Source organism: Equus caballus, chromosome 31 (genome assembly GCF_041296265.1).
Source record: "Equus caballus isolate H_3958 breed thoroughbred chromosome 31, TB-T2T, whole genome shotgun sequence".
In the NCBI taxonomy this organism is placed as follows: domain Eukaryota; kingdom Metazoa; phylum Chordata; class Mammalia; order Perissodactyla; family Equidae; genus Equus; species Equus caballus.
In genome coordinates, this window is record NC_091714.1 from 8,331,491 (window position 1) to 8,358,552 (window position 27,062).

General features: G+C 53.6%; 2 protein-coding genes across 6 annotated transcripts in view; both read right to left on the reverse strand.

Moving 5' to 3' along the window:
• SLC22A1 (solute carrier family 22 member 1) overlaps nt 1–12,590 on the reverse strand; it is a 33,017-nt gene extending 20,427 nt beyond the window's left edge. Inside the window, exons 1-5 of one of the 4 annotated variants that reach the window (XM_014738144.3) lie at nt 12,329–12,590; nt 10,402–10,891; nt 5,132–5,235; nt 3,135–3,289; nt 230–398 (exon numbers count right to left, since the gene is read on the reverse strand). In XM_014738144.3, the coding sequence (XP_014593630.3) occupies nt 230–398; nt 3,135–3,289; nt 5,132–5,235; nt 10,402–10,812 (839 nt within the window). In that variant the 5' untranslated portion in view covers nt 10,813–10,891; nt 12,329–12,590. Of the gene's footprint in view, nt 1–229; nt 399–3,134; nt 3,290–5,131; nt 5,236–10,401; nt 10,892–10,971; nt 11,319–12,328 lie in introns of those variants that run through there. The other 3 variants (XM_014738145.3, XM_001491414.7, XM_070256493.1) reach the window with 3 other exon arrangements.
• An 8,959-nt stretch (nt 12,591–21,549) lies between these two features.
• The window catches only part of IGF2R (insulin like growth factor 2 receptor), a 115,813-nt gene continuing 110,300 nt past the window's right edge, over nt 21,550–27,062 (reverse strand). For both annotated transcript variants that reach the window (XM_023632974.2, XM_005608119.4), the window contains exons 46-48: nt 25,285–25,437; nt 24,086–24,155; nt 21,550–23,338 (exon numbers count right to left, since the gene is read on the reverse strand). In XM_023632974.2, coding sequence (XP_023488742.1) covers nt 22,922–23,338; nt 24,086–24,155; nt 25,285–25,437 — 640 coding nt within the window. In that variant the 3' untranslated portion in view covers nt 21,550–22,921. The remainder of the gene's footprint in view (nt 23,339–24,085; nt 24,156–25,284; nt 25,438–27,062) is intronic.

Consider the following 27,062-nt stretch of genomic DNA (forward strand, 5'->3'; position numbering starts at 1 on the left):
CTCTCCAGGGGGATGCAAATTTACAGAGCCTCTGTGGGAGCGTAGCTCCCCGTGTGATGAGCCACCCTGTAACATGAGAAGAACCCAAATGGCACCCTGGGTGCTGGGAGCAGCCCTGTGCCTGTGCACGTGGTCACCATGGCCATTTGGAAGATGGGCCAAGGTCAGCACGCAGTCCTGGGTTAACTGCGAGTGGTTCCGGGAGAGCAGGGAGGGGCGAATGCAGTACCAGTAGTAGAGAATGAAGAGGAAGGTGGGCAGGGAGACAGTCATCTGGAGCCACCGCCACTGGGGAATGACGTAGGCCAACCCGGAAAGCAGCACCAGCCCCACCGTGAAGGCCGTCTGGTAGAGGACCCCCACCGTTCTTCTGTAGCCCGGGCCCACAAATTCTGTGACTGAAACAGAAGACACGTCACAATTCGGAGGATGAAGCCAGCTGCCACATTCCCGCTCCCTTTCTTTCCTCCTCATGAGCCCCTGAGCCTTGCGCCCACCATCTGTGCCCCAGCCTCCCCTCTGTGTGGCCTCTATTTCTCCTTCTCTGAACAAGCAGGCTCAGTCCTACCTTCTTCCCCGGGTTGGGCTGATACCCCTCGACTCAAGGCTCCCCCACATCCACCCTGCTGTCTTGTCCCGGCTTTTCTCTAGACATCCTTTTCGTTAGTCCCGTCCCTTGCTGTCTATAGTTCTCCTTTTCATGCTTTAGGACTCAGCCTATGGTGCTCTCTCCTCCAGAGCCTTCCTCCAGTAAGCTCAGACTGGGCTAGAATATTCTCCAGGACCCCAGGAGTGCCCATAAACTTCACAGGTGCCTTTAAGGGCCTGCCGGGGACCTGGCACGGTTCTGGGTGTTTGGGAGCATCGTGAACTCAGTCAGCAGAGTCCTGCCCTTGTGACCTCATGTTCTCGTAGGAGATGGCAGATGACACACACAACAAAGAAGCAGGTTATATGCCAGGTCAGAAAGGGATTCACATTGGGCGGGAACAAAAGTTAAACGGCATAAGCGGAATCAGGAGAGTCGGGGGTGGAGGGGTTGCAGTTTTTCAGAGAGCAGTGGGGTGGGCTTCATAGATGAAATAAGAGAAAGACCTAAGGGAGGTGAAAGAGTTAGCTGCAAGTAATGGGGGACAAGAGTTCCAGGCAGAGGGAACAGCCATGTGGTAGCCCTGAGGAGTGGTTGAGGAACTGTAAGGAGATGGATCATGTGGCTAGAGGGGTCTTGTGAGAAAGAAGGTGCCTGGGAGCGGAGTTCAGTGGGACAATGGGCAAGGCCCCCCTTCTAGGGCGTGAGGAGCACGTTGACCCTCACTGCCTGAAACGAACAGCCCCTGCCCCCAGGAGTGGCCTGAGCATGTGTCTGGGTTTTTTTTCTGACATCTGTTGCCAATCTCTTTTTTTTTCCTCTCTCCCTTTTCTCCCCAAAGCCCCCCAGTACATCGCTGTATATTCTAGTTGCTGGTCCTTCTAGTTGTGCCCGTGTCTGTTTCAAGGCTTGCTCTGCTGCTGACGGCGGGTGCTGGAGGGAGACCAACATGGAGATGAAGTGATGGTGGTGGCTTGGACCACAGTGGATGCAGCAGAGGCATGAGATGGGTGGGGTTGTGATGTATTTTGAAAGTCAAGCCGACAGTGGACTCCCTGATGGATGGAGATGGGGCCCAAGGGAAAGTGGAGGCCACGCTGACTGCAAGACACTGGCCCGGGCAACTAGACTGAGCACACTTTGCAGCCTAGGGGGTGGGGGGGCAGGCCGAAGGTGGAACAGGTTCTGGGATGGGGGAGGGCAAAGTCGTGGGTCCTGCCACGTTGAGGGGTCAGGGAAAAGAGGAGGAGCCTATAAAGGAGATTGAGAAGGAGTCGCCAGCAGAGGACTGGGGAAGGCATGACATGTAAGCAAGTGGGGAAGCCGTGCGGGGAACGGAAGTCACCGTAGCTGTCACTGCAACACATAATCCCCCCATTGGCGTCTGTCTCCCCTTCTTTCTAGCCTTTGAGCTCCTTGAAGGGAGGAAGAGTGCCTTTCTATCGTGGTGCCTACAGCCCTGCCCCGGTGCCCGCCACACAGCAGCAGCAACACTGCAGGGGCGGTTTGGGGGCTGACATTGCTCTAAGCTATGCTGAGCACAGTTCATTTACTCCTCACGGCACTGTCATCCCCACTTTGAGGATACGGAGGCACAGAGAGATTATGAACTTGCCCAAGATCACACAGTTTGTCAGTGTGGGGCATGGACTTGACCCCAAGCTAATCCTTTTAACTCTGTGCCAAATAACACGTATTTACCCTACAGATGGTGAGGCTATCAATAAATATGTGTTGAACTCACTAAACTTAACCAACGTGTTCAAGGTTCAGGGAGGAAATGATTTCGCTTGACCCTAGCCAGATATTTCACAGAATGCCAAGTCATATGACACAGGTTTCAGAGATGCCAAGACAAGGCTGTTTCTTTTCTGTTCTCCACAAGTAAGCATAAATGTGGATTATCCTCGCTCCTGCCTGACATGCCCCACCCACGGGCTGGGTGTGCTGAAAGCACAGACAACTCTTTTATTTTACTTTCCTCCAAGAAAGTATTTTTCATTTCCTATTCTTACCTTTCATACAAAATTTGAAAGAAAAAATGAGTTGATATGTAGAATTACTCACATTGGTTTACACCTCACTTTTTTTTTAATCATGGTGTTTATCTCTTCATTTATTTCCTCTCATGTCTTTTCTCCTAACTGGAGTGTGGTTCAAACCAGTTGAGTTGGTTGTGTTTCTCTGGGGAGATGCTCATTCTTTCACACTTAGAGTGTTAGAATACTCCCGCCTTCCTTCCCCCCACTGCTGTGAACACACGGACGTGTGATGTTGGTTCCCAAATATATGAGTTGATATGAAAACATTGATCTATTTAAGTGGTTAAGCATCTCTCAGACAAAAAAGGACAAAGAAAGAAAAGGAAGCCATCCTGACACCACAGACAACAGATACAATTCGAATTATGAGAATTTCTCAAGACCCCACAAACATATCTCTCTCAAAAACTCCACCTCCACGTTTGGCTCCATCCTATTCTACCCCACTACCTGAGGCCGAGGCTCCTTAGAACCATGAAACCCTCAGGTCAGTGGATGCTTACTCAAGGTGTAGCCAGTGATCCAGCTGCCCTTGCTGACCAGCCCCTGCAGCAGGCGGAAGAGCAGGAGAGATATGTAGTCTGGTGCGACCGCCGTGAGGACGCCCGAGATGGCACTGATGAGGGTGGTGGCCAAGAGACACAGTTTACGGCCAAACCTTCAGAGGCAAGGAGACAGCACGTGAGGTGGGGGGGTTAAGGATTAGCAAGGGTCCCGAACGGGGGACAAGTCACTGCTTTCCTGAGGGACCAGGGTGTCTGTGGGACATCACTGCCTCTCCTCGAGGTCCAGTCTCGTGAGGTTGATTAAGTCACTCCAAGGAGGAATCCTGATCGCTCTCAGCAACATGGCAGCTCAGCCAGGGAGGAGTGGCCTCCCTCAACGACCCTCCCAGTTCTCGCATTCGCCTCCTCTCGTTATCTTTGTATTTAACAGACTGTATTATTAACAGGATTTAACAGGATGCCCCAGAAACCGGGCTTCTTCCTGCACATAGTTAGTCTTATCAGTGGTCATAAAAACTTTTCTGGCAAAATATTCAGTTCTAATAGTATAACTATTGAGAATTGTTTTTCCTTTCCTTTTTTCATGAATGAAATGGGCAAATTATTTGCTAAAACTTCATCCCACTATTGTGTTTTATAGACTCCAGATTTTAAATCTTATCCCACCTTCTCTGGTAGGAAGGCAAGGAAGCAAGGGACCACCCTCATATTCAGTCCTAGTGACCTCGCCCCACACACAGGATCTCTCCCTGGTCCAGCAAGCCCTCTGCTTTGCTGCCATCCTCCTTTCTAGACTCCAACATGTCTGCCTGTCCAACATGTCATTTCTCTACTCCATGTCTTCTGGCCTCAAACTTCCACCCCTTTCCCAGAACCACCCCACACCAGCCAACAAACTTACTCATCCTTTACTCAATATAGAAACTTCTTGTCAGAAACCCACATCTTACCCCAGAATGCTCAGATCTAACAGCATCAGCATCCATCTCCTCCCTCTTTCCCTTGTGACTCCTACCAAAGGCCCTCCACCCTCTGTGCTCGGGCCAGCCCCCCACCGATGCCCTCATGGTCCCTCACTCCTTCCACGCTGAGGTAGTCCTCATCCTGACCCTCCATCTCTCCAGTATGTTCCCATTTCCAGCTGTCCTTCACCCCCAACTCATTTTAAAGAGTTGTCCACACACGCAAACTCCAATTCCTCATCTCTCGTTTTTCTTTAACCTTCTATTGACACCTTCCTTGGCATGGGCATTCATGGCCACCATGTCCACAGATTTTGACCACTCCTCCTGCTTGGGCCAGTCTCCTCTCTCTTTTTCTATAGCATCACACTGTCCCAGTAGAGTAACTGTCCTTCTGTCTCACGGCTATTTCTTCTAAATCACCTCCCCTACCAGCAACCCCTTCCCTCCCGCCCTCTACACGTGGAAGTTCTCTCTATAGACTTCATCCAGCTTCTCTCAAACATGGTTTACAGCTGTAAGTACCTTACTGGGGACGGATCCCAAAGCTCTCTTCTGAGCACAACTCAAATATTGACTGTCTACTTGACGTCTCTTCTGTGTGTCACAGGCTGCTCTGAACACATCTCTGATCGTAACACCTCTGAGATAGAACTCTTGATTGCTTCCCACTTCCTTCCTCCAACAAAGAGCCGTAGCAAAGCCTGTTCCTAACCCACTCTGTCCCATCTCAAAAATGGCCCTGCCCCCACCCATCTGCTCCAAGCACAAATCTTGGCTTTCTCCCCCTTTTCCTCAGCCCCCTACTCCAACCCTACAGTCTGCATGCAGTTTCAACCTCTGAAATCTCTCTTAAATCCCCACCTTTCCCAGTCTTGCTGCCCCACAGTTGTCCAGAGCACTGGCTGCATGTCCTGGCCCCATCAACTTCTGCAAGAGCTTCCAACAGGCCATGTTCGTCCACCACTGTCCCCTAAAATTCATTCTCCTCATGCAGTTGACACTCTGTTCATTGGATTGGCCTTTACGTACCTGTCTGCAATGTAGCCGACACCCAGGGAGCCCAGGAAGAAGCCCACGTTCACACAGGACTGAAAGAGGTCCACCTTCCAGGAGTCATCGCACACCAGGTTAAACTGTGGTCACATCGTGGTTGGAGGGGCCAGAAACACAAGAGCATTTGTCAGTCCAACAGCACCTTCCATCCTCTCTTTGGACTAAGTGAATGCATCACATGAAATGTGGCATCCTGGGTGTCTCACATCATTCTCTCTCACCACATTCCCATGAGACAAATTCACAGTTTCTGGTGAATCTCAGTGAACGTCATGATATGCCTAGAATCTTTGCTCTCCCCTCACTGCACATTCACCGAAGAGGCTGTGTCACGTGCTTTGCCATGGATAGTGGGTTATCAAAGACAACGGGGTCAAAGGATAAGTTTACTAAGAAGAAACACAGCAAAGTAATTTTCTAAAAACAGAAATGGAGCCAAATAAATAGAAGATGTTTTCCAGAATGGGTCCAAAGCCTTTAATTACGTCCACATTAATTCTATATTTAATCCTATAAATTCCGTCTCTACTGATGGAGCTGCGTGTGGCCAATGCGAGAAGAGCTGAGCAAAGACACAGAGGAGAGAAGATGGGGCTTCTTGGGAGCCGCAGGAACTCTAGGACCGTGTGCGGGTGGGACCCGGGGACAGCGGGGGACTCAGAGGATCTGATGTGCCGAGAGCCAGGAGAGGGGAGGATGGAGCAGGAGAGAGACAGAGGTGAAGGCAGGAGCTGTCTGTCTGGAGACGGGCTTTGTTAGGTTTGGGGTTTAGGGGAAGTCCCCGGTACCCGGCACAAACACAGGTGATGCTGGCAGGAGGCCCGAAGGCAGGAGTATTGCCCCTTCCTCTTCAGGGCTCAGAGAGGACAGAGGGAAGGATGGAGCGCCAGAGAGACAAGCGGGTCTGGAGGGCCATGGCTGGACCCTTACCCCTCCCCAGGCCTGGCACAGCCCCTTCTGGGTGGTGTCCTGGGTCACTTCATCCCTTCCTCCCTTCCCCCGTCCCCCTGCACCGCCCTCTTTCCTTTGGATTCATGCCCCACCCTACCAGATGACACTGTGGGCTGTGACAGCAGGGAAGTCACTTAGCAACTGTGGGCCTCGGTTTCCCAGTCTGAAACAGACCATGAGCAACAAAGGGGAGAGATTGTGTGAAAACGGTTTGAGTAAACAAGAAATCATCTAACTTTTAAAATGGAAGCTTTATTACCCACCACCCTCAAATCTCTAAAGCTGCCAGTCTGAGCCCTGACCTTGTCCCTGCCCTAGGGGGTCAGTCATTAAGAGCCCAGGGTTTCTGCGCTCGGCCAGCCTGCTGTTCCATCTGACTGACTGTTCCTTTCGTGACATGAGCACACTTCAAAATAAACTATGGTGAAACTGCATGGTACCACCTGACGTTTAGAAACTAAGAGTGACCTGTCCTATTATGTCTTGTGCCTGGACCCTGCTGTCTGCCCCAGCGAGCAGCTCAGCTCTGGGAGGCACGACAAGCTGCCACTCAGGATCCCTCCCACTCTCTCTACCAATCCAAGGTTTGTTCCCTTTAAAATGCAGCTGAAAGCTCCCCCTGGAGCTTCTCCTGTGGCTGTTTGATTACCCCTGCCTGCTCTGAGGACACGTGGGACAGACCCTCCTGGTGTTATCTGGCTGTCCCAGGGTCTAAGTGTCCAACTGCCCAACTGTCTCTCTGCAGCCGCCGCCCACGTAGCCAAAGATGATGTTCGGTGATATTAGGTTTCCCTAAAGCCACAGGGCACTGTTTTTCTGACTTTTGTTCTAACCTTTGCAATCAGCATCCCTGGGGATGTCCCTGCCACCCTTCCTGGGACACCCTGGGTGCCCTCTCGCCCTAAGGCTGTGTGAAGCCAGAGCTAGAGGGAGGGGCATCTGGCCTCACCCGCTGACACGGCCTCCCTCTGAGATCTCTGCCCACAGAGCCACGCTGAGGATCTCTGTCTAGGGTGGCCTAGGCTTGGAAACTGCCATGGCCGCTGCGCTCCCCAAACTCACGCCCGATCCCTGCCCCCAGCCCACCCCATGGAAGGGGTCTCCCAGGCGTATTCACTGACCCTTCCGGGATTTCCCCGGGGCCACGGTTTGTGTCTCAGGCCGTGTTCACCAAGCTCGCCTGGTCACCAGAATCACCCGGAGTCCTCATGAGCACACAGATTCCTGTGGATGCCGTCTCGGCAGGTCACGGATCAGAGTCTGGGTGACGCCAGGATCGGGCCAGTTCGGGAACATAAGCACCTCTCCCTCACCTCCATCTGAGAACTTTCATGCTCACAGTCAGGGGAAGACAGTGGCCCCCTGGCCCAGTCCAGGGCTGTGGCCAAAGCAGCTGCTGAGAAGACAAGGCGTCCTAACAGGGGGAGTCAAAAGTCAGGGGACACGCACATTCCTCCCCCAGCGGACCCCCGACCCCAGCCCCTGGCTCAGAGGGGAGTGAAGCTGGGTGTCCAAACACGTTGGCTTATCAGCCTCCCTTTAGCAAGTTCCAATGTCCAAGGCAAGGCGAAGTTAAAGATTACGTCTGCAGAAATGGCTAACTAAGGTGAATTCCCCCCAAAGAAGCTTCGGTGTGGGATGCGGAGTGGAGGCAAAGGTGGTTATGAAGCAATCGGAAGGGAGAAATAAAATGGAGCCCACGCCTTCCAGGAGCCAATTTCTCCTGCGCCAGAGGCCCCATGTGTCTGACCACCTTCAACATGGCCACTGAATCCCACCGCCCTTTGAACTCAGCATGGCCCCAAATGAACCCCTTCTCCTACAACCACCTCTTCCTCGCTCTCTCTGTGAATCATGGTTCCAGGAGTCTTTCAACTCATCCATGCTTAGATCTTGGGTCACCTGGAAGTCACTCCTTATTACCCAGCGAGCCAGTCTCTTGCGTCTGTCCCCTCCCCTCAATGTCTGCTGCCCCCTCCCAGGCCGCCACCTTGCCAGCTCCTCCACCAGCCCCAACAGCTACTTCTCCTGTGTTCCAGCCTCAGTTTTCAGCAGCTCTGTTCCCCCATCCCCCCAAGCCAGGACCCTCAGGCAAACTGGGTCCCTCCTTCTCCTCAACCGGCGCTAGGGCTGTGTCTCTTAAATCCGTTCTTCCTTTTGCTCCTGTGACAACCATGGTGGTTGACATTTCTCACTGGGGCTCATTTCTCAGCCTCCTCAAGCTCTCCCTGACTCTGGGGAAGCCCCCAGCCCACCACCACCACCCGGAATCCGACCATCCCCAGGGCCCAGCTAGGACCATCCTACTCTTCTGTCTAAACAAGACCAAACTCCCTCGTTTGGAACAAAGGTAAGGTTGCCAGATTTAGCAAAAAACAAACAAACTACAGGATGTCCAGTTGAATTGATTTTCAGAGCAACGACATTTTTTTTTTTTAGTATAATGCTGTCCTGTGCAATATTTGTATTCTCAGCCTCAGCTAGCAGTATCAAATATGGTGCACTAGCTGGGACATAATTATCCTAAAAAATTGTTCGTCATTTATCTGAAATTCAAATTTGACTGGGTGTCCTGCTTCTTATGTGGCAACCTTCCATAAGGACTCTGTGCTCTGGCCCAAAGGTGAGACATGACCACTCTTCTCGCCCATGACTTCTCTATAGGACCCCGAATTTGAATCAGTTTAACAACTCATTGCTCCCTGAGCTAGCACACACCCCCTCTCCCCGCGCTTTGGTTCCAGCGTCCCCTCCTCATCCTGTTCCCCGTCTTTGTGGCTCAAAATACCACCCCATGCTCCTTTCCAATGCCATCTCCCTCCAGAAGAGGCCCTGCTCAGCTCAACAGCTCAGATCCCCTCCTGAGAGTCCACTGGCCCCTCTGCATTTGCCCACATGTGGTTTTGGGTGCTAGTCTTATTCTCACGCCCCTTTCCCCTCTCACTCCCTGGAGACCGCAAACCCCTTGAAGGAACCTTGTAGCTTCCTTCTCTGTCTCTCTCCTGGCAGCAAGCCCAGTTCTAGAACAGAGCAAGAGGTCAGAACATGTTTACTGAATGAACGGATGGAAGAGCAAATGGATGAATGATTGCTTCGGATCCTTTACAAGCTGGGTATGTCTCAGTCACAGAGAACAAACAATTCTCCGTCTTGGTCAGCTTGCCGATTCCCATCAGATCAGTACCCCTGGGAGGCGAGTCCTCTGATTGATTATCTGTCATTGGAGGACCCCTTGGAGAACAGATGTCCGTGCAATGGCACATAAAGCAAGTCACACCCAACTCGCTGCTCTGTCCCCTCTCCCCCAGAGAGCGTGCTGATGGGGCAGAAGGAGAGGACCCAGGGCTTTCCTCCTGTAACAGCCCCACACGTGTGGACACTGAAACCACTAAGTTGTCTCTCGTTTCAGTGCCCTCAGCAAAACCAAGCTTTGCTAACAGAGGGCCTCTGCACAGGTTGGGGCCCGTGGCTTTCCCAGTTGACCTCAATACCGATTTCCAAGCACCCACCCCATCACAGTGTGACACTTTCAAAAGGGTCCATGAAGGAAGAAAATCTGGTGTCTTGTTACTACAATATTCTCAAAGCAAAATGCTCAAATAAACCATTGATCTATGCAAGCAAGGCACTTTGACACCACCACCCTACCCCAAAGCCACCAACAGGACCGCCCCATGTAACTCAGCTCATGTGTGGTCAGCGGCTTTCACGGTTCTGCACTGAATTTCACAATCCTATGAGGCAGGTCTTCATCCTCGCTGGTTTACTGATGAGGAAACTAAGGCTCAGAGAGACTGAGTAAAGTACTCAGGGATGCTTAGCTCATCCAGGACATAGCTAGGATTCAAACAGTCTGACTTCAAAGCCAGGCTGCCCTCCCCTCCTCAGCGGCCACTGTTGAGCTGTCACATGTCCATGGCTCTTGAGTGAAGGGAGGGAGACCCACAATTCTAACGGTGGGGAAGCTGGACCCTAAGCGAATTCTGTAGGCTCTTGGAGAAGCTAGTGGGTCAGGAAGAAGACCCAGCCCCATAGACCCATGAGCCAACCTGGCTCAGCCTGGCTTGCGATGGTGTCTCTGACTCTCAGCTTCCTCCTCCAACACCCAGAGTTTGTGGAGGATTGAACAAGGGAAGAATGCAGAATGTCCAGGACGCGTGCTAAGTGCTCAGGAAATATAACTCCCCCAGCCTTTTTTCCTAATATGACACTGAATCTCAGAGGATTTGTTGTAAATTTCCTCCCAGCCCTTGAAACCCACATGTTCCCCCAAACACAGGGCCGTGCTCACTTACCTCGGTCACGATGGAGGAGCCCGGCGTGTCATACAGCCAGCCATGCCGACAGGGGCCCAGAGGCAGGTGGCTCCTGTTGGCGGCCAGGCCAGCCAGCGGGTCCTCGCAACTGAGGGCGCTCTGGTTCCAGTCCACCTCGTAGAGGCGGCACTGGCCAGGGAAGGGCTCGCCCGCCGGCCCCGGGCCTGGCACCGTGTAGTTCAGCTCCTCGGCCAAGCTCCAGCCGCATCGCCTGCTCAGCTCAACCACCCCAGGGCTCAGGCAGCGGTGGTCCGGGGTGAAGGCCAGGAAGACGATGCCCACGTAGATGGGGGCAAAGGCAGCCGAGAGCAGGCACAGGGTTAGGAAGGCCTGCTTCTGAAACCAGCCAAACTCCCCGACCTTCTCCAGCACGTCGTCCATGGTGGGCATGGCTGGGTCAGCACACTCATCACTCTGAGCAGACCGCTCCGGGCTGCAGTGGCCTGGGTCAGTGTTTCATGTGGCTTCTCTGCAATGGGATGGTTTGAAATCAAGTTACTGTCCAACCACGATTACCTGGAAGCTGACCAAGCAGAAATAATCTTTTACCCTCCGTGCCGGTTTCAGGGCAGGAAGATGACCAGCTAATTGTTTGCTTGGCTGGGAAGGAAATCAACTCGGCTGAGGTCCTAATTCTCTGGAATCAGAGCGAGAGGAAAGAGCAAGCGGGCACCATGAAACCTCCTAGCGGTCTCTTTAAGGTACTTCCTAAGAGATTATCTATTTAAAACTTCTTTTCATAATCCAGATAAAGAAAAGACAGCAAACCGATTCCTAGGCACAGCTGCAGGGTTGCTGAAATCCTGGAACTCACAGTCCTTTCACTAGTCGGCCCCGTGTCCCACTGCCTCCTGGTGTTGGCACCCTTGAGCACACAGGGGACCTGAGACTGGCTTGTCCCCAGTGGATTACAGCCGATGTGGCAATGCCACTCACGTGATTCCATCACATTAGGCTGCAATGGCCGGCTGCTGGGACTCCCTCTCCCCCTTGCTGGATTTGATGAAGCAAGTGGCCCTGTGGGGGAGGCCCACATGGCAAGGGACTGAGGGCACCCCTGACTGGCAGCCAGCAAGAGGCTGAGACCCTCAGTCCTACAACGGCAGGGACCACGCAAGTTCAAAGCGGACCTGTCCCCAGACAAGCCTCCACTGCATAGGATCCAGCTCCTCTGCGGCCGCCCTCCCGCCCCTCTGAAGCTGGGAGACAAGTGTGTCCAGCTTTACACAGCTGAGTTAGTGATGATGTGGCCACACGGCAATAGACAGGAGCAACAGCACAGTCTCCTGGGAGCAGCAGGGCCATGAAAGGCCTGAAGGGGCCAGCGCAGCCCTCCCATGCGTGGGCCTGGGGGCAGCCCTGTCACAAGACCTGTGACTTCTCTCTACACTCTCTCTGGGACCTCTGTGCCAATGTGACCTCTGAGGCCTCTCAGCCCACATGCCCGCCCCATGGCTGTCCTGGGGGTGGGGGATGGGCGGCCTGTGGCAGCTGGGTCCCTCCAGGCTCCAGACCTCCATCCTGGGTCACCCTGCCCTCTCCAGGGAAATACGGAGGCCAAAGCCTGCTCCCATGAGACAGAGCTGGGAGCTGGCAATCGGGTCCTCTGGCCTCCACCCCAGAAACACAGACCGACTCTCCCATCTTGTTCCCACATCTCACCATGAGGAAATCGAACTGAGAATGAGACCACTTGCCCAAAGCCACCCAAAAAGTAGGCAGCAGAGCCAGGACCTAAGTACTAACAGCCCCGCTTTGCAGTCAGCGGCCCGGAGTCAAGGACTGAACTGGAAAAACACCTCTGGTTTTCCAGTTAACCAGTCCCCTCGGCCTGGGGTGCGTGGGTCTTACTGGGCTGCTGAGAGACCCGAGCTCTCTCAGATGTCCCATTTCTCTACATCCTCACCCCAGCGTACGACGGCTAGGATTTCCAGGACCCATGTGGGACGTCACCCGGCGTCATTACCTCCCCGGACAGGCTCCTAGCTGCTTGTGGAGCAAACTGAATCCCCGGGAATCTGGGCCAAGGGGGCCGCCTCGGCACAGGGGTGGGACCCCAGGGGCGCTGGCCAGAGTCACTGATAGATGACATCAAAGTGCCAGCGGGCAGAAACACTCTGCCCGCACCACCCCCACCCCACGTCAGCCCTGGGAGAACTCGTGACACTAAGGGCAGTTCTTCCAGGTGCACACAGGAGATAAACAGACGCACAGGGTGCCAAGGCGGCCCTTTTGATGCTGGGACTCTCATCTCTGCTCCATGGGCACTGGGAGCCAGCCACAAGCCCAGGGGAGCACCTGCTGGTTGGGGGGAAGCACGGCCTGCCTGCCTAGGGAGACTGCAGCTCGGCAAGCCCCCCTCGACGCATCCTCTTTTCGGAAAGTGTGGGGACTCGGGTTGCGAGGGAGGGAAGGAAGGAAGAGGGCCAGGGGCAAACCACCCCAAAAGTAGGTCCTCAGCACCCTCAGCACCCGTGGTTGCCCCTGGTTTCTGGCACGGAGCTCCTGAGACCCTCGTAATGTCCTGGGTGATAGGAGTGTCTTTTGTTCTAATGAGGCGACTCCGGGTGGGCTCCTCGGTGGCTCCTGGGTGAGGGCTGGTCATGGGAAAGACCGAGCCGTGATGAGAAGCTTGGGATTTTCAGCTCTGACCTCCCTTCTCTTGAGAAGGGGGAGGGGCTGGAAATGGAGTTAATGACCAACGATGCCCACGTGACGAAGCCCGCCTAAACATCCCAATAGTATGGGGTTCAGGGAGCTTCAGGTGGTGAAGACACCATGTGCTGGGAGGGTAACACATCCCAGCTCCACATGGACAGAATCCCCTGCACTGGGGACCCTCCCAGACCTCGCCCTGTATATCCCTTCATCTGACTGTTGATGTGTCCTTCATTACATCCTTTAACATACTGGTCAACGTAAGTAAGTGTTTCCCTGAGTTCTGTGAGCTGTTCTAGCAAATGATAGAATCCAATGGGGAGAGGTCCTGGGAACCCCCAGTTTGTAGCCAAGTCAGACAGAATTGGGATAACCTAGGGACCTACCACTTGTGATTGACATTTGCAGTGGGGGGCAGTCTCGTGGGCCCGAGCTCTTAACCTGGGGGATCTGGCGCTATCTCCAGGTGGATAGTGTCAGAGCTGAGCTAAACTGGATGACATCCAGCAGGTGTCACAGAGAATCACTTGGTGTGGGGGAAAAGCCCACACATTTGGTGACCAGGAGCGAAGAAGGGAGACTCACAGGAGGGAGGCCACTGAGTTTTTCCAGCACGGGCGGCCCCAAACGTTCTGGATCCCGTGACATGAGTCCTCTGCTTGGGAAGCAGCCAGGGTTCGAAGGTCATGCTTTCAACACATCCTGGGGAGAGAGCAGGGCCCTCCCCATCCCCACCCCCCCAAAGCAGTCATTCCAGGCCAGGCCAGGCCTGGCACCCACCGCTCACTCTTTCCATGGAAAAAGCAGCCACCCCAGCTCTGGGCAGGAGCTGCGCTTCCTCAATCCTCAGTGGGCTAAGCACTCTTCCTTTTGCTCAGACCAGAGATCAGGCAGGCCCTAACCTCACCCAGTGTCACTCCCTTCCCCCATCTCCCAGCCCCTGGTTCCACGTAGGGGCAGTGGGGACATCCTAGGTGACCAAAGTTGCAAAGGAGAGAAGCGACTGAGGACTGTGACAGAGGACAGCTGGGAAAGGCCCAGTGCCACCGTCCTGCCGAGCATCTAGGATGAAGGGTCAGGCGCCTCGCTGAGCACTCTATTCATTGTCTAACGTGATCCTTGCAAGAATGCGTGAGTTACCCTTGTGTTAGAGATGAGAAGCCAAGCCCGGAGAGCTCAGCCCCTCGTCCACTGTCATGCAGCTCTCTCCGCTTCTCAAGAAATTACTTCCCTGAAAGCCCCATTGCTAGTGACCCATTTTCCAGAACTCCCTGTGTAGCAGTTCAACTCCCCCAGTGGCCGGTTGCACACAGATTTCACGCAGATATGTTTCATTTGCTCTAGGATGGTCCATCCCAGGCCTTGGTACCTCTTGAGGCCAGCGAGGAGATGTGGGGGTCGAACCAGCCATGGGAGCAGGAGCAGGCGCTGGGCTCCCTTCTAGGAAAATAGAGAAGGAAGAGACGGCTTCAGGGGCAACCCCAGATTTGCATGTGAAACCTTGGCCACTGGTGCTCTCCGGGTGCTGCAGGAGGGTCCAGGTCAACCTCAGGCAAAGTGACGTTCAGCACGTCAGGGCCACCCACTCCCTGCCAGAAGGGCTGTGGGCCAAGAGACTTGCCTGCCACCCACCCAGCCATCCCGGGTCCGAGGTGGCAGTTGCTCCTGCTGCTGGGTGTCCCTCCTCCCCAGGCTGGGCTCAGGCCCCGTGGCTGTCCTGGGCTGCTGGCCTCCTCGCCAGGCCTGAAGGTGTGCTATTTCCCTCTCTGTGCCATCAGGAGGGGACCGCTGTGGTGGGGTAGACCTCTCCCCACAGCCCCTAACCACCAGCACCTTCCCCAAGACGGGACCTTTCTGTTAAGGCCGTCAGAGGACAAGTGATGAACTACGACACTGAGGAGCGTGGAAGCCCCTAGAAGTGTGGAGAGTGCGTGGGAGCCCACGGCGAGGGTCATCAAGGCGCGGCCTTTCTTAGGGGCCCCATGCCCCAGGCTCCTCCTCGATTTCAAGAACCTGCTCTGATGGTTCTGCTTTCCCCACATCCAAACTGCAATGACACAGAAGGTGGATGGGCAGGATGCTCCCTCCCAGGCCTCCGACAGAGGACCAGGCAGAGGGGCCCCTCCCTCTTTCTTCCCTGTCCAGACGTTGGCATGAGTCTGCTTCGCTTGCCCATGGCAATCTTCTCGTCCCCGTCGGTCCCAGCACACATGTGAAAGGAAGTGATGCATTAATTCCTACTTCCCCTCCCACCGCCAGAGCTCCGAGGGCCCCGTGCTCACAGAGGGCGCCGCTGCGGCTGAAGGTCCCCGGGAGCACGGGCTCACTCAGCATGCCACAGAGGGCAGGGAGAACCCGGAGTCATCACCCGGGTCTCCAGTTCTCAGTTCTAATCCCATTTGGGTGGGAACGTTCTAGGATCTGGGCAGCCTGGGCTCATGTCCTCAAGATGCCCATGTCGATGCCTCGCCCAAAAAAAACAAACCTGCCTGGCTCTCAACTACCCATCCATCCTGTCCCCATAAAGAACCCAACCCACTCCCTCATTCATTGCACAAATATGTAGAGCCTACTGTCTGCCAGGCTCTGCTCCTGGCATTGAGAATGCAGCTGTGGGCAAAGAAACAAGCATCTCAGAGGGGAGATCTATAATCAGAACATAGATACATAGCCTGGATGTTAACCGGCGGCAGGTGCCATGGAGAAATTATTAAGCAGGGAAGGGAGATAGGAAGGTGGGGGCTGGGATCTTAAAGTGAGTGGTCAGGGAGGGCCTCTTGGAGGTGACCTTGAGCCCTGAAGGAGGCAGGGGGGCAGTCCTGCAGTTAACTGGAGGAAGAGTGTTCTGGATGGTGGGAACAGCAAGAGCGGGGCCTGCTGTGAATGGCATAGGACCAGCAAGGTGGCCAGTGTGGCTGCCAGAGAGCCAGCGAAGGGGACAAAAGGATAGAGATCAGAGGGACAATGGGCCTGGTCACAAGGCCCTGCAGGCCCTGCCAGGATGGGGCTTTGCTCTGAAGGCCGGGGAGCCACTGGGGACAGTCAGCCGGGAGCAGTGTGATGTGGCTTGGATTTGAAAGGACTGAGCCGCTGTTGAGAACTGGCACAGGCAGCAAAGGCACAGGGCTACCAGGAGGCTGGGGCAGCACAGGCCGGGCACAGGTGGCCAGGGCACAGGTGGACGGGGTGCAGGTGGCTGGGGCTAGGTGGCGGCAGCGGGGGTGGAAAGAAGCAAACTCTGGATGTCATTTGAAGGTAGAGATGAAGAGATTTGCTGGCAGGCTGGATGGGGTGTGAAGGCCAGAGAGGGGTCCAGAGACTCTGGGGCTTTTGGCCTGAGCGTCTGCAAGGATGGGCTTGCCCTTAACGGACAGGGGACGGGTCTGGAAGCTGCTGTGATCCCGGCAATGCCCAAAAAGCAAGGGGAAGACACACGCGTGAGGGACTTTGGGGTCGGCGAACCCTTTCAAATCCTGCCTCCCTCAGTACTGAGCTGTACGCATCGCTCTCGACTGCAAAATGGGTCAGCAACAGCTCCTCCCTCGTGGCGTGCTTGTGGGAATTAGGTAAGAGCTCGGGTAGTGAGCTTTCCTGCAAAGGGCCAGGTGGTAAGTGTTTCAGGCTTTGCTGTCTTTGTGGGCCACATGGCCTCTGTCCCAACTGCTCTACTCTGCACCCTGGTGCGAAAGCAGCACTAGCTGAGATATAAGCGAATGAGCGTCCAATACAGCTTCATTTAGGGACCCCGAAATTTTAATTCCATCTGATTTTCATGTGTTGTGTAATGTTATTCTTCTTTTAATTTTTTTCAGCCGTTTAAAAATGCAAAGCCTGGTCTTAGCTCGTGGGCCATACCAAAGCAGGTGATGGGTGGACCTCCTGGGCCGATGAAGGACTGAGAGCTCAGGCTCTAGCTCTGGGTGAGAGTTCAAAGCAAATCAGCAGCTCCTGTGACCACCACAGGGGAAGAGATGACCACTGTCCTCCTGGGTGGGCACTAATTCCCCATCTCGGATTAAATGCATTTCCCGGGCTGGTCAAGGATGAAAATCCAAAATGGAAAGGACAGTTAAGAGAAGAGACTCAGGACCACGGGCCTTAGAAATGCTCTATCTTGCTCACGACCCCCAAGCTCCACTGTGCCCAGCAGATAGAAGGCATTCAATAAACAATCCTTCAATTTATGAATGAATCCATTTTTACATACGTGCAAGCACTGTGTGTGTGCGTGTGCATGTGCACAATGCATGCAGGGGGTGTCCCTAGGGATGATCAGGGGTCCCTAGGAGCTCAGCCTAAAAGCATCTCTGTCCTCCACCTCCTGGGCGCATAGCAGTGCCTGGGGACAGCGTTTCTACCCCTGTTCTGGGCTGAACCGTGTCCCCCCCCTCCTCAAATTCAGATGCTGAAGCCCTAACCCCAATACCTCAGAATGGGATCTCATTTGGAGATAGCATCTTTAAAGAGGTCATTAAGTTAAAATGATGTCAGTAGGGTAGGGATAAACCCAGCCAACTGGTGTCCTTATATGGAGGCGATTACGACAAGACACGCACTGAGGGGTGAGCCCGTGAAGATACAGAGAGAAGGCAGCCGTCTGCAAGCCAAGGAGAGAGGCCTCAGGAGAAACCACACCTGCCGGCAGCTTGCTCTCAGACCACCAGCCTCCAGGACCATGAGAAAATAAATGTCTGGAGTTTAAGCCCCCAGTCTGCGGAATCTGGACGGCAGCCCCAGTGGACTAAGACATTCCCCTCCAGCTGCCTGCTCTGCCCCTCCTCCCCTGCCGAGAACAATGGCTGACACACACTGAGCTGGTACCAGGTGCCAGCTGTCACCTCTTCATCTTCACAATGACCCAGTGGAGCAAGGACCTGCCCCCCACCCCCAACCGCCCGCCTCCTTCACAAATCCGAGGCAGGTAACCTGCCTGCAGAAGTTACACGGCTGCACAGCCAGCACTCAGGCCTGAACCCAGAACCTGAGTGCTCACTTCATAGCCTAACCCGCCCACCCCCTCCAGCCTCATTTCCCACCACTCTTCCCACTATGACCTTCTGCTGAACTGGCCCACGATGACCCTCTGCTTCTGAGGGGCTAGTACAGAGGGGCGGTTAAGAGCTCAGAACCCTGAGCCAGAATATCCTGGTTCCAATTCCAGCTCTGTCGCTTACCAGCTGCGTGACGGCAGACTGACTACTTAACCCTCAGGGCCTCACTTTCCCAATCTGTAAAATAGGGTAACAGTAGTATCCAGCCCAGAGGGTTGCCATGAGGACCAGATGAGTTAATATCTATTAAATGCCTGGCACAGTAGGGATAGTAGGCATAGGAATGTAAGCTGTCACCCTGAGGCCCCACACCTCTGGGGTGAGCACGCCACCCTGTATCATGACTCCTTGAGCCAGAGCTCCACCTAAGGATGGTGGTATTTCTCTTCCTGTTGCCAGTGTCTCTCATGGCACCTGGCCTAAAACAGACATTCAGGACCACCTTTTTGAATGGACGAATAGACCAGAAAGCAAATTGATTTTCTGCATCATTTTCAGCAAATCCTGGGAAAGGCAACTGGAATGGATCATGATGGGCAGAGAGGCTGGTCAGTGGTGGGGTGGGTAAGGGGGCATCCCCATACAGAGAGGGTGGCCTGTTAGGGGTGTCAGAGACTAAGCAGGGTGAGGAGTGTGACCTCACATGTCAAGGTCGTGAAAGTCGAAGAAAGACTGAGGAACTTTCCAGATTGAAGGAACTACAGAGACATGGCAACCGAATGCAATATATGATTCTGAATGGGGTCCTTTTACTGAAAGGGGCATTGCTATGACAATTGGCAACACCTGAACGGGACCTGGGGAGACTCAGCTGGCAGTAATGGACCCACGTTCGTGCTCTGGTTTGGGTGGCTGCACTGTGCTCATGTGGGATGACGTCATACAGTGTCCAGGAATGGTCAGGCATCAAGGGCAAATCAGCCTCAAATGGTCCAGGGGAGAAAAGTTCTTTGTCCTGTTTGATCAAATTTTTTGCATATTCTGATCACCTCAAAATTTAACAAAAAGAAAAAACCTGAAGCCAAGGGTCACAAGGTTTGTCTGGGACCCAGCCCTCCAGGGCTTTCGGGGGCCTGCACCGACTCTGAGTGCGTCCCCACCTATCCACCATCACTTCCTTAGTCTGTCAACGCAAGGCCAGCTCCAAGACCATTTGCTCCAGGACAGGGCTGAGGGAAGACACCAGCTGACCCCCAACGTGGCTATGGGCACCGGTGGCGGCTCCACATTTCACCGGGTCCAGGGGTGACAACCGAGGGGACCATTCATTCAATCCTGTTTTCCTTGAACACTGTATCAAAATAACATTATAAATTATTTTTGATTGAATTTGATTTGCAAACTGGTCAAAACAAAATAGAATCAGAGCTAAAGAAATATGAGGAACTAACAATCCAGAGCCCAACTTTGGCCTTTCCCTCTATCTTTAGGGAGAACACCTTGTATTTCCTCCAGGACAGAACTTCCTTCTGGGCTGAGAGGCTGGGGCTTCCAGGGTCTGCACGGCAAGGCCACTGCCCAGCCCTGCCCGGCTCTCTGCGTGTTCAAGGGTCTACATTTCTTTCTTCCACGTCATGGTGCTCAGAGCAAACCCAGCCCTTCCACGGCTCTCGGATGCCATCAGTGCAAGTGCACACTTCTTCCCGGGACTCTCATGAGATGCTTCAAACTCCAGGCCTGCTTCAGCCTCTGTCTCCCATCCCCCTGGCCACTCTGTTCCCAAACTCGACATGGCTATCTTGCCTCTGGGCCTGCACAGCACCACCTCTCAGCCCAGAACGCAGACCCTTTGGCCTACCCGAGCTCGGACAGGTGCTGCAGACCCCCCGGCCCAGCGCCCACAGCAGCCCGGCTCACACTTCCTGCAGAGATGCCATTTACTGCATCCTCCCAGCACACAGTAGGTTTAGCTTGAGGCGTGAGGCTAAGCCCCCGTCAGCGGAGGACGGCTGGAGAAGCAAGAAATCACGCTGCGCACACATCGCCAAGTCACAGGCATCCTTCAGAAGCTAGCGGGTTTATTTAAATCTAACCTCGTCCATACCACCTGCCCCCAAAACGCTAACCCCATGTGACCTGATCCCCAAGAAGAGATGTAAGACCTACATGCCCATTAGTCTTTGACTCGTACGAAGGATCCAACTATTACAAAGTATTTTTTTAAATGCCCAGGTGGCTGTCAACCTTCCTGAAGGACTTGTTATGTGCAACACATTATTTTAGCAGTTGGTGAAGAACTGGTTTTAAATGCTTTTGGGAGAGCCAGGTTTCCTCTTTATCACGGATTTCCTTGGCACAGGTTTACCCACGTCATCCTCAGGCCCCCCACCTGCTCCACTTCTCCACCATTCAATGGACAGTCTCCCAAAAAGGGCACAGAAAATTTGGTTAAAAGGAAACAAAACATCAGGGTTGTACTCTTACTGATAAAATCATTTCTCTGAAAAGATTCTAACTCCTATTTGCTGTCAGGGCGAGTTTTCCTACAACTACCTAGAGCCTCAGCTGACAAGGATGGCTACTCCATTTTCAGTGGTTCAGGGGTGGAGATTATCCAGATTATCTAGATAATCCATTACTCTCAAGAGTCAAGACTAATGCCCTCGCACACGCCAGGGTCACTTCCCTGCCCTCTGCGGCCGGCCATGCGCTGTGCACACAGGCAGGCAGCCCGGGGCAGACGGAGAATTTCGTGCCATCAGTTCACCAACAGGGCCAGCGAGTCCCTGTTTAAGGGCCCTTCCTGATCGAGGGGGAAGGGCTGGGCGGGAAGGGGGCAGCTTGGAGAACAGCCCACGGACACAACACCCAAGGACCAGAGGCTCTAGGGTCATAACGCAGACCTTTGTAAGACCCCAGAGGGAGTGTCTCAGGAAAAATGTCGTAAAGTCCTAAAAAAATCAATCCGGTTGGTAATTAGAGAACGAGAGAAGGGAAGGATGCTGACTCCCAGAGTCTGGTTCTGACGGTGCATCCCTTTCTGCTTCATCTGCTTCCACGTTAACATCTAGGATGCTCTCGTCTCCATCAGTAATTTCAGAAGGCAGACAATTTGTGCAAGAGGGAACACCCCCACGTTAGGCTGGGCTGCCTACCATCACGCTTTCTGGAGTCCTCGGAATCTGCACTCCATGGTGGCCGTTCTGGTAAACAGAACACCCCGAGGTCTGCTTTCTGGGAAAGAGGGAAGAAATCAGATGGAGATGAAGCCGAGAGAAGGCAAGGGGGCCTGGACTTATACGTACGTACGGGACAGACTCAGAGAGGAAAGGCAAGGGCTGCTCGTGAGGCGTCAGCTGAGACACGGCAGCTGGAATCCAAACATCTCTGTGACTTCACAGGAAGGACAGACCACGGGCAGACTGGCAATCCACTCGGTGGCTCTTCACCATCGAGTGGAAAAAGCAGGAACACTCAGTTAATAATTTATCTTTTATTGAAATTGTTGAATACTTTATATTACAGTAAATTTGATTGAAAAAATGAGGAAAGAAATCAATTTTAAAAAATACACTCATGTTGAAATCATATAAGCCAGCCAAACCGAGTACAAACCAAGGAATTCTGTAGGGCGGTTTGCTTTTCAGTATCTGAATACCACTGAGTCTATGTACAATTACATAATATGAGAAAAGTCATTCAGCAAACACTTCAAGGAAGGAGCCAGCAGCCGGGGAAGGCCAGTGGTGCCGCCCCCGGTCCCGCAGCACTGAGAGGCTGACCTCGGTGCCCCCAGGGCGGGAATCCAAGTGCAACTTTAGGGGCGAGATTCTGGCCCATCTCCGTGAGTTACGCACTGTGCAAATTAAGGCTTCTTATAGGTCAAATGGTTGATAAACACTTTTTTTCTTAAAAAAATAAGCACAGTAAAGGTGGTATCATGAGAACCTGAAGAGGTGAGACCTATACCCCAAATCTGGAAAAAAGTTATTTTCTCTGACATCTCAACTCCATTCTCATACACACGCACAAAAATCAATCTTTGGGTGAGTTGGCTGAATTCACCAGCTGGCGAAAGAAATACTGATAAGTGTGCTCTGTGCGCCTAGGATGGACGACGTCATGCAAGAAGCTGCAGCCGTTTACTGACTAAAGGCATAAAACAGGCGATGCCTCCAAGCCTAGGCACTCGGGGACCCTGCACGTGTGTGTGTGCACATGCGTGTTCCCTTAAAAAACAGGAAGCAGAGCGGAGAAGAGAATGGAGCACTGTAAGTGAGAGGCTGCGTCATGGACCAGTTCAAGATCTCACGTGAAACCAGCCGCCACGGACGGCTTCCCCTTCTGACAAGGGCTGAACCAGGACACAAACCCCCGCCGGCAGGAAGAGACTGTTGGGGTTCTGTTTTTTCCTTTTTCGCAAACCTGAGTAATTGTCAAAGTCAATAAATAGGAGGAGAGAATTAAATGCTAAAATATAATGGTCAAACACCCTACAGGGCCTAAAGCAGCAAGGGTTTTTCTCAAATACAGCCCCCTGTTCGGAGATGCGTCTGGCCCCGGCGCGTGTTATGAAGCGCGCGGCAGCCGTGCTTTGAAATGAGGACTGGGGACGACACGGGGGCCCCCGCGCCGCCTTTGGCCACTGGAGCAAAGCCTCATCCCAATGACATGAACAATCATGGACGAGCGGCCCCTGACCTCCCCCTCTCCCCCGTCACAAAAACTCTTCCCTTTTGAAACAGTTTTTGTTAAAGGCAAAAACGATAGAAGCATCATTGAGCTGAAGTCTTATTTGGTTGGAGGTGCCCGGTTGTGCACGACCCGCGGCCCCCTGTAGGCACCGGGAGTCAGATGTGTAGGAGGTCCTCATCGCTGTCGTCATGGAAGGACACCAGGCCGCCGGGGGTCCCGGCCTTCTGCGGTGCATTCCTGGGCCTCCCTCGCCTGGCCTTCTCCCCGCTCACCAGCCCCACCCTGTCCTCCGCTCTTTCCCAGAGCGCCTTCCTCGGAGGGCTTCTCAGCGGCTGCGCGCTCTCTGCCCCAGGCCCTCTGCTCGAGTGGACTTTCACCTCCGGGATGGTCATGACCTCATCCTCGCTGTCCTGGTCGTCCCCGTGCAGGGGGCTGAGGGCTTCGGCTTTCACGGACTTGGTGGTGATGTGGCCATTCTCCTGCCCTTCCTTGCCGGGCCTCGGGGGCGGCACCTGGATCTCTTCCATCAGCCACTCGGTTTCGTGCTCATCCGCCTCCTCCTCCTTGTTCACCTGCCAGGGACAGAGAAGAGGCCGTGGAGCCCATCAGAGACCCCGTTCTGCTCCTCTGTGACCTTCCTTCCAAGACCCACCCCATCGGGGGCTGCCTTCCCTGCCCATCACAGCCACCACATTCCCAAGTCCCTAACCAGGGAGAGGACGGCAGGGCTGGCAACTGCTGGCTCCTGCTAAGACCCAAGCAAGGCAGACAGTGTCACAGGTGACAGGAAAGCAGGCCAGCGATGAGTCAGAGTGCTCAGAGATGGGGCTCCTCTGGCTTCTCATCAAGAGCCAGGTGCCCTCGGGTGGCGGGAAGGGGACGTGGGGTGCGTAAGAGGAGCCACACGAAGGATGGGTGGATGAGTCTGAGGCAAACCTTCTAGAAAGTCATTCGACACTACGTACAAAAAGCCATGAGCATATTTACGCCCTTTGGCCCAGATAATGCCTCTTTGGAAATTTGTCTGAAGGAAAACATCCAAATGCCAGATGCACAAAAATTTTCGTGATCCTATTTTTTTTAGAACAGCCAAAATAGTCAAAGCAACCTAAATATTAAACACTCTAAGGAAATCAGCCGCTACCACAATGAGAAAAACATGAAGGAAAAAAGGACAAAAAGTGCGTTGACGTTAAAGCAGTGGGCGACGTCTGTCCCTTTTCTGTTTCACATCGCCCGCGATGGCGTCCTCCTCGCCATCACCGACAGACGCTGCAGCACGCAGGAGCTCCACGCTGGGCGGGGGAGGCCAGAATTACCTTCGAGTACTTGTAGGACACGTCCGCTCCTCGCCGACAGCAATTGGTGAGCTTGCTCAGGACCGTCTCCCTGGAAGGACAGCACAGTTATTCCTCGGTGGAACCAGCAGGGCCGGGGTCCCACCAGGCCAGCCGCTCCCCAGCTCCGGCACCTCGAGCGGCCAACCGAGAAGGCCGCAGCCCCGACCAGAACAGCCCCCCAGGGCATGGGCACACTCAACCCGCCACAGCACGGTTATGAACCAGTGCAGCGGGAAGGACACCTTGGAATCAGACAGAAGCGGATTCAAATCCTGCTCCGCCTCTGAGTGGTTTAGCAAAGGCTAGAGCAAGTCATTGAACATTCGTGCATCTGCTTTTTCTGGTGTGGACGTGATGTGTGTTCCCACTGCCCCAAGGCTGTGCTGAGATTACATGTGCTGTGTGACTAACTCAAGGTTGGCGCACACCCGGACCTGCCCCATTTCTGCATCCCACTGATGGCCTCCCCACATGGGGGACGGTTGCACTCAGTACTTCTCAACCCCTCTCTCTCTTGCTCGGTTATGGCTCTCCTGGTAGACAAGACAGGCTGCAGGGAGCGCCACAGCTGGCCTGCTCCTCTGCCCCCGGGCCACCACTCACAGGGCTCTCAGGCTCTGGGTCTCATTCATGCATGACATGCAAATCCACTGGACAGCCACACATGATGAGTGACAAGCCTTTTCACCCAGCAAAGGGGAGCCAAGGGGATGGTGTCATCCCTGGCACACAGTAGGTGCCTAAGCAATGCTCACTTTTATGATGGGAGGAGGGGGGAGGGGGAAAGGACAGATCAGAAAGATCTGATCTTCAGCTCATCAGAGGAAGTCTGCCCAGGGGAGGGGGGGTTTAACCTTCTGTCCATCTTTGGACTTATCCAGAGACCAATGTCCTGGAAGTGGGCGGGCCAGGCGGAGAGCCCGCAGAGCATCTGCCGTGTGACATGAGTGTCAGACCTGACTCACGCCCCGGGGACAGTTCCATGGCTCCAGCCGGTCAGGACATCTTTTCACAGAAACGCAGACATTTACAAAACACAACTTGGGGACATCTCCCAAGAGTTTTAACTTAGAACTTCAGGATTTTGGCTGCTGTTGGGCTCAAAAACTAAAAAAGAAAAACAAGCCCAGGTTTCGATTTTGAACCACGGGCCGCGCGGCGCTCACATCCGTCCTCACCGTCTTTCTTTTTTATAGAGCAGCAGGGTCAGCAGACAGCCGGTGAGTGCCACCAGCAGCAGGCTCAGCACCGCACCGACGGCCTGGCTCCTCTCCGACAGCCCCTTGTGCTCCGGCTCGTCCACTCCGGCACTCTCGCTGTCGAAGCCCACCCTGGAAAGAAGACACATCACTCAGCACCACGCCACCCCAGCGACGGCCCCAATAAGTCCCAACTCAGGGTGGCTCTTGACTCTGCAAACTCCCCATGATAACACGAGATCCATTGGACGTGGGGAAGAGCACTGGACAAGCTCTTCTATAACGAGTTGAGGCAGGAGGGTTGGAAAACGGACCAGAAGACGCTGCCCTAGGCTACAAGGACTGTTAGTAAGGAAAGGAGAAAAGCTGAGCTTCAAGCAACACAGCCTCCCCTGTCCTTGCTTATCCCACATAAGGGCTCTCCGGGCACAGAGGGGCTCGTGCAGCAAAGACCCCAAGGGACAAGCTGGCCGCAGTCATTTCCCAGGCCCAGAGCTCTCTTCTCTGGAAGAAACAGTGACCACAGCCCGGATACAGCTCCTCCTTCCCAACACGCCACCTTGGGCCATGGCCTCAATGCTTCCCGGGGTTGAGGGGACACCCAAAGGACACCCTGTCAAGCCAGTGTCTATCCAGGCCTGTGAGGTCCCAGGAAGCAGGGCAAGTGACAAACACAGCAGCTATTCAATCAGTAAGACGCCACAATTCCCATTCATGTACGGGAAAAAGCAGCTAAATTTCCATGACATTAAACACTCAAGGAAAGTAATGAAAATAACTAATACAAATTAGTAACACCTAGACTGACTTCCCTTTCTGCTCAGAGAATTAGATGTTTGTGTAATGACCACACTTACTCTGCCCCTCAGTCAGTCTGGGCCCCCGCATCGACAGTGACAGACGCACGTAGCAGAAATTTCCCACACCCTGACAAGGCAGCGGGTGGAAACGTCTGGATTGCTCAGGGTGTGACAGGGAAAGTCAACAGCCACACACGTAATGCAGGAGGACGCCGAGGATACTGGCTATCAATTCAGAGAAGTACTTAATTCAAATAATTGGGTCAGAGGGCACCCAATGGCTTGACCACATAGGGGTAACTGCTGTGGTCAAAATTCAGCTTAAGCCAAATAATCTGGCTCCAAAACGTCAGGAAGAACTCAGCATTCAGTTTCAGCCTGGATGCATTTGTCACTATCTGTTCAGGTGGGGACATCACCACAAGACAGACTCTGCCCGAAGACTCTGTCCTCAAAGTCAGGCCCCTCAGGAACACGTCAGACGCACCCCAGTGTTGACGTGAGAGATGTTCACACCATCATCCAGTTCTAAGTGTGTTCTGATTTCTACTTTTGGTTTCTTCTAGAAACCAAGAATTAAGTACGTTTTAGTTGCCAAAGGTTTTTCTATTTTTCAGCTAATTTCTTCTACTGGTTCTTAATTGCATCACGTATGTCATCTACATGGCACCAATGTTTAGAAATTTGTTGAGAATTGCCTTACGCCCATGTTCCTGGAAAATTTAGGACAAAGCTGACTCTTTCTTTTTTTTTTTTCGGCTGGTCTAGCACCCATAGAAAGTCAAAGAGAAAACTGATTTAAGATCTAAAAGACGCGATCTGGAATCTACCCCATTGTCTCTACCACTGTTTTCTGCTGACTACGGGATCCCTTTTTTAGGAGACGCAGGAAACAAGTACATGGCAAGAACTCATGTTTCTCATGATCTTCAAGTCTCAGGACAGACAATGCGAAAC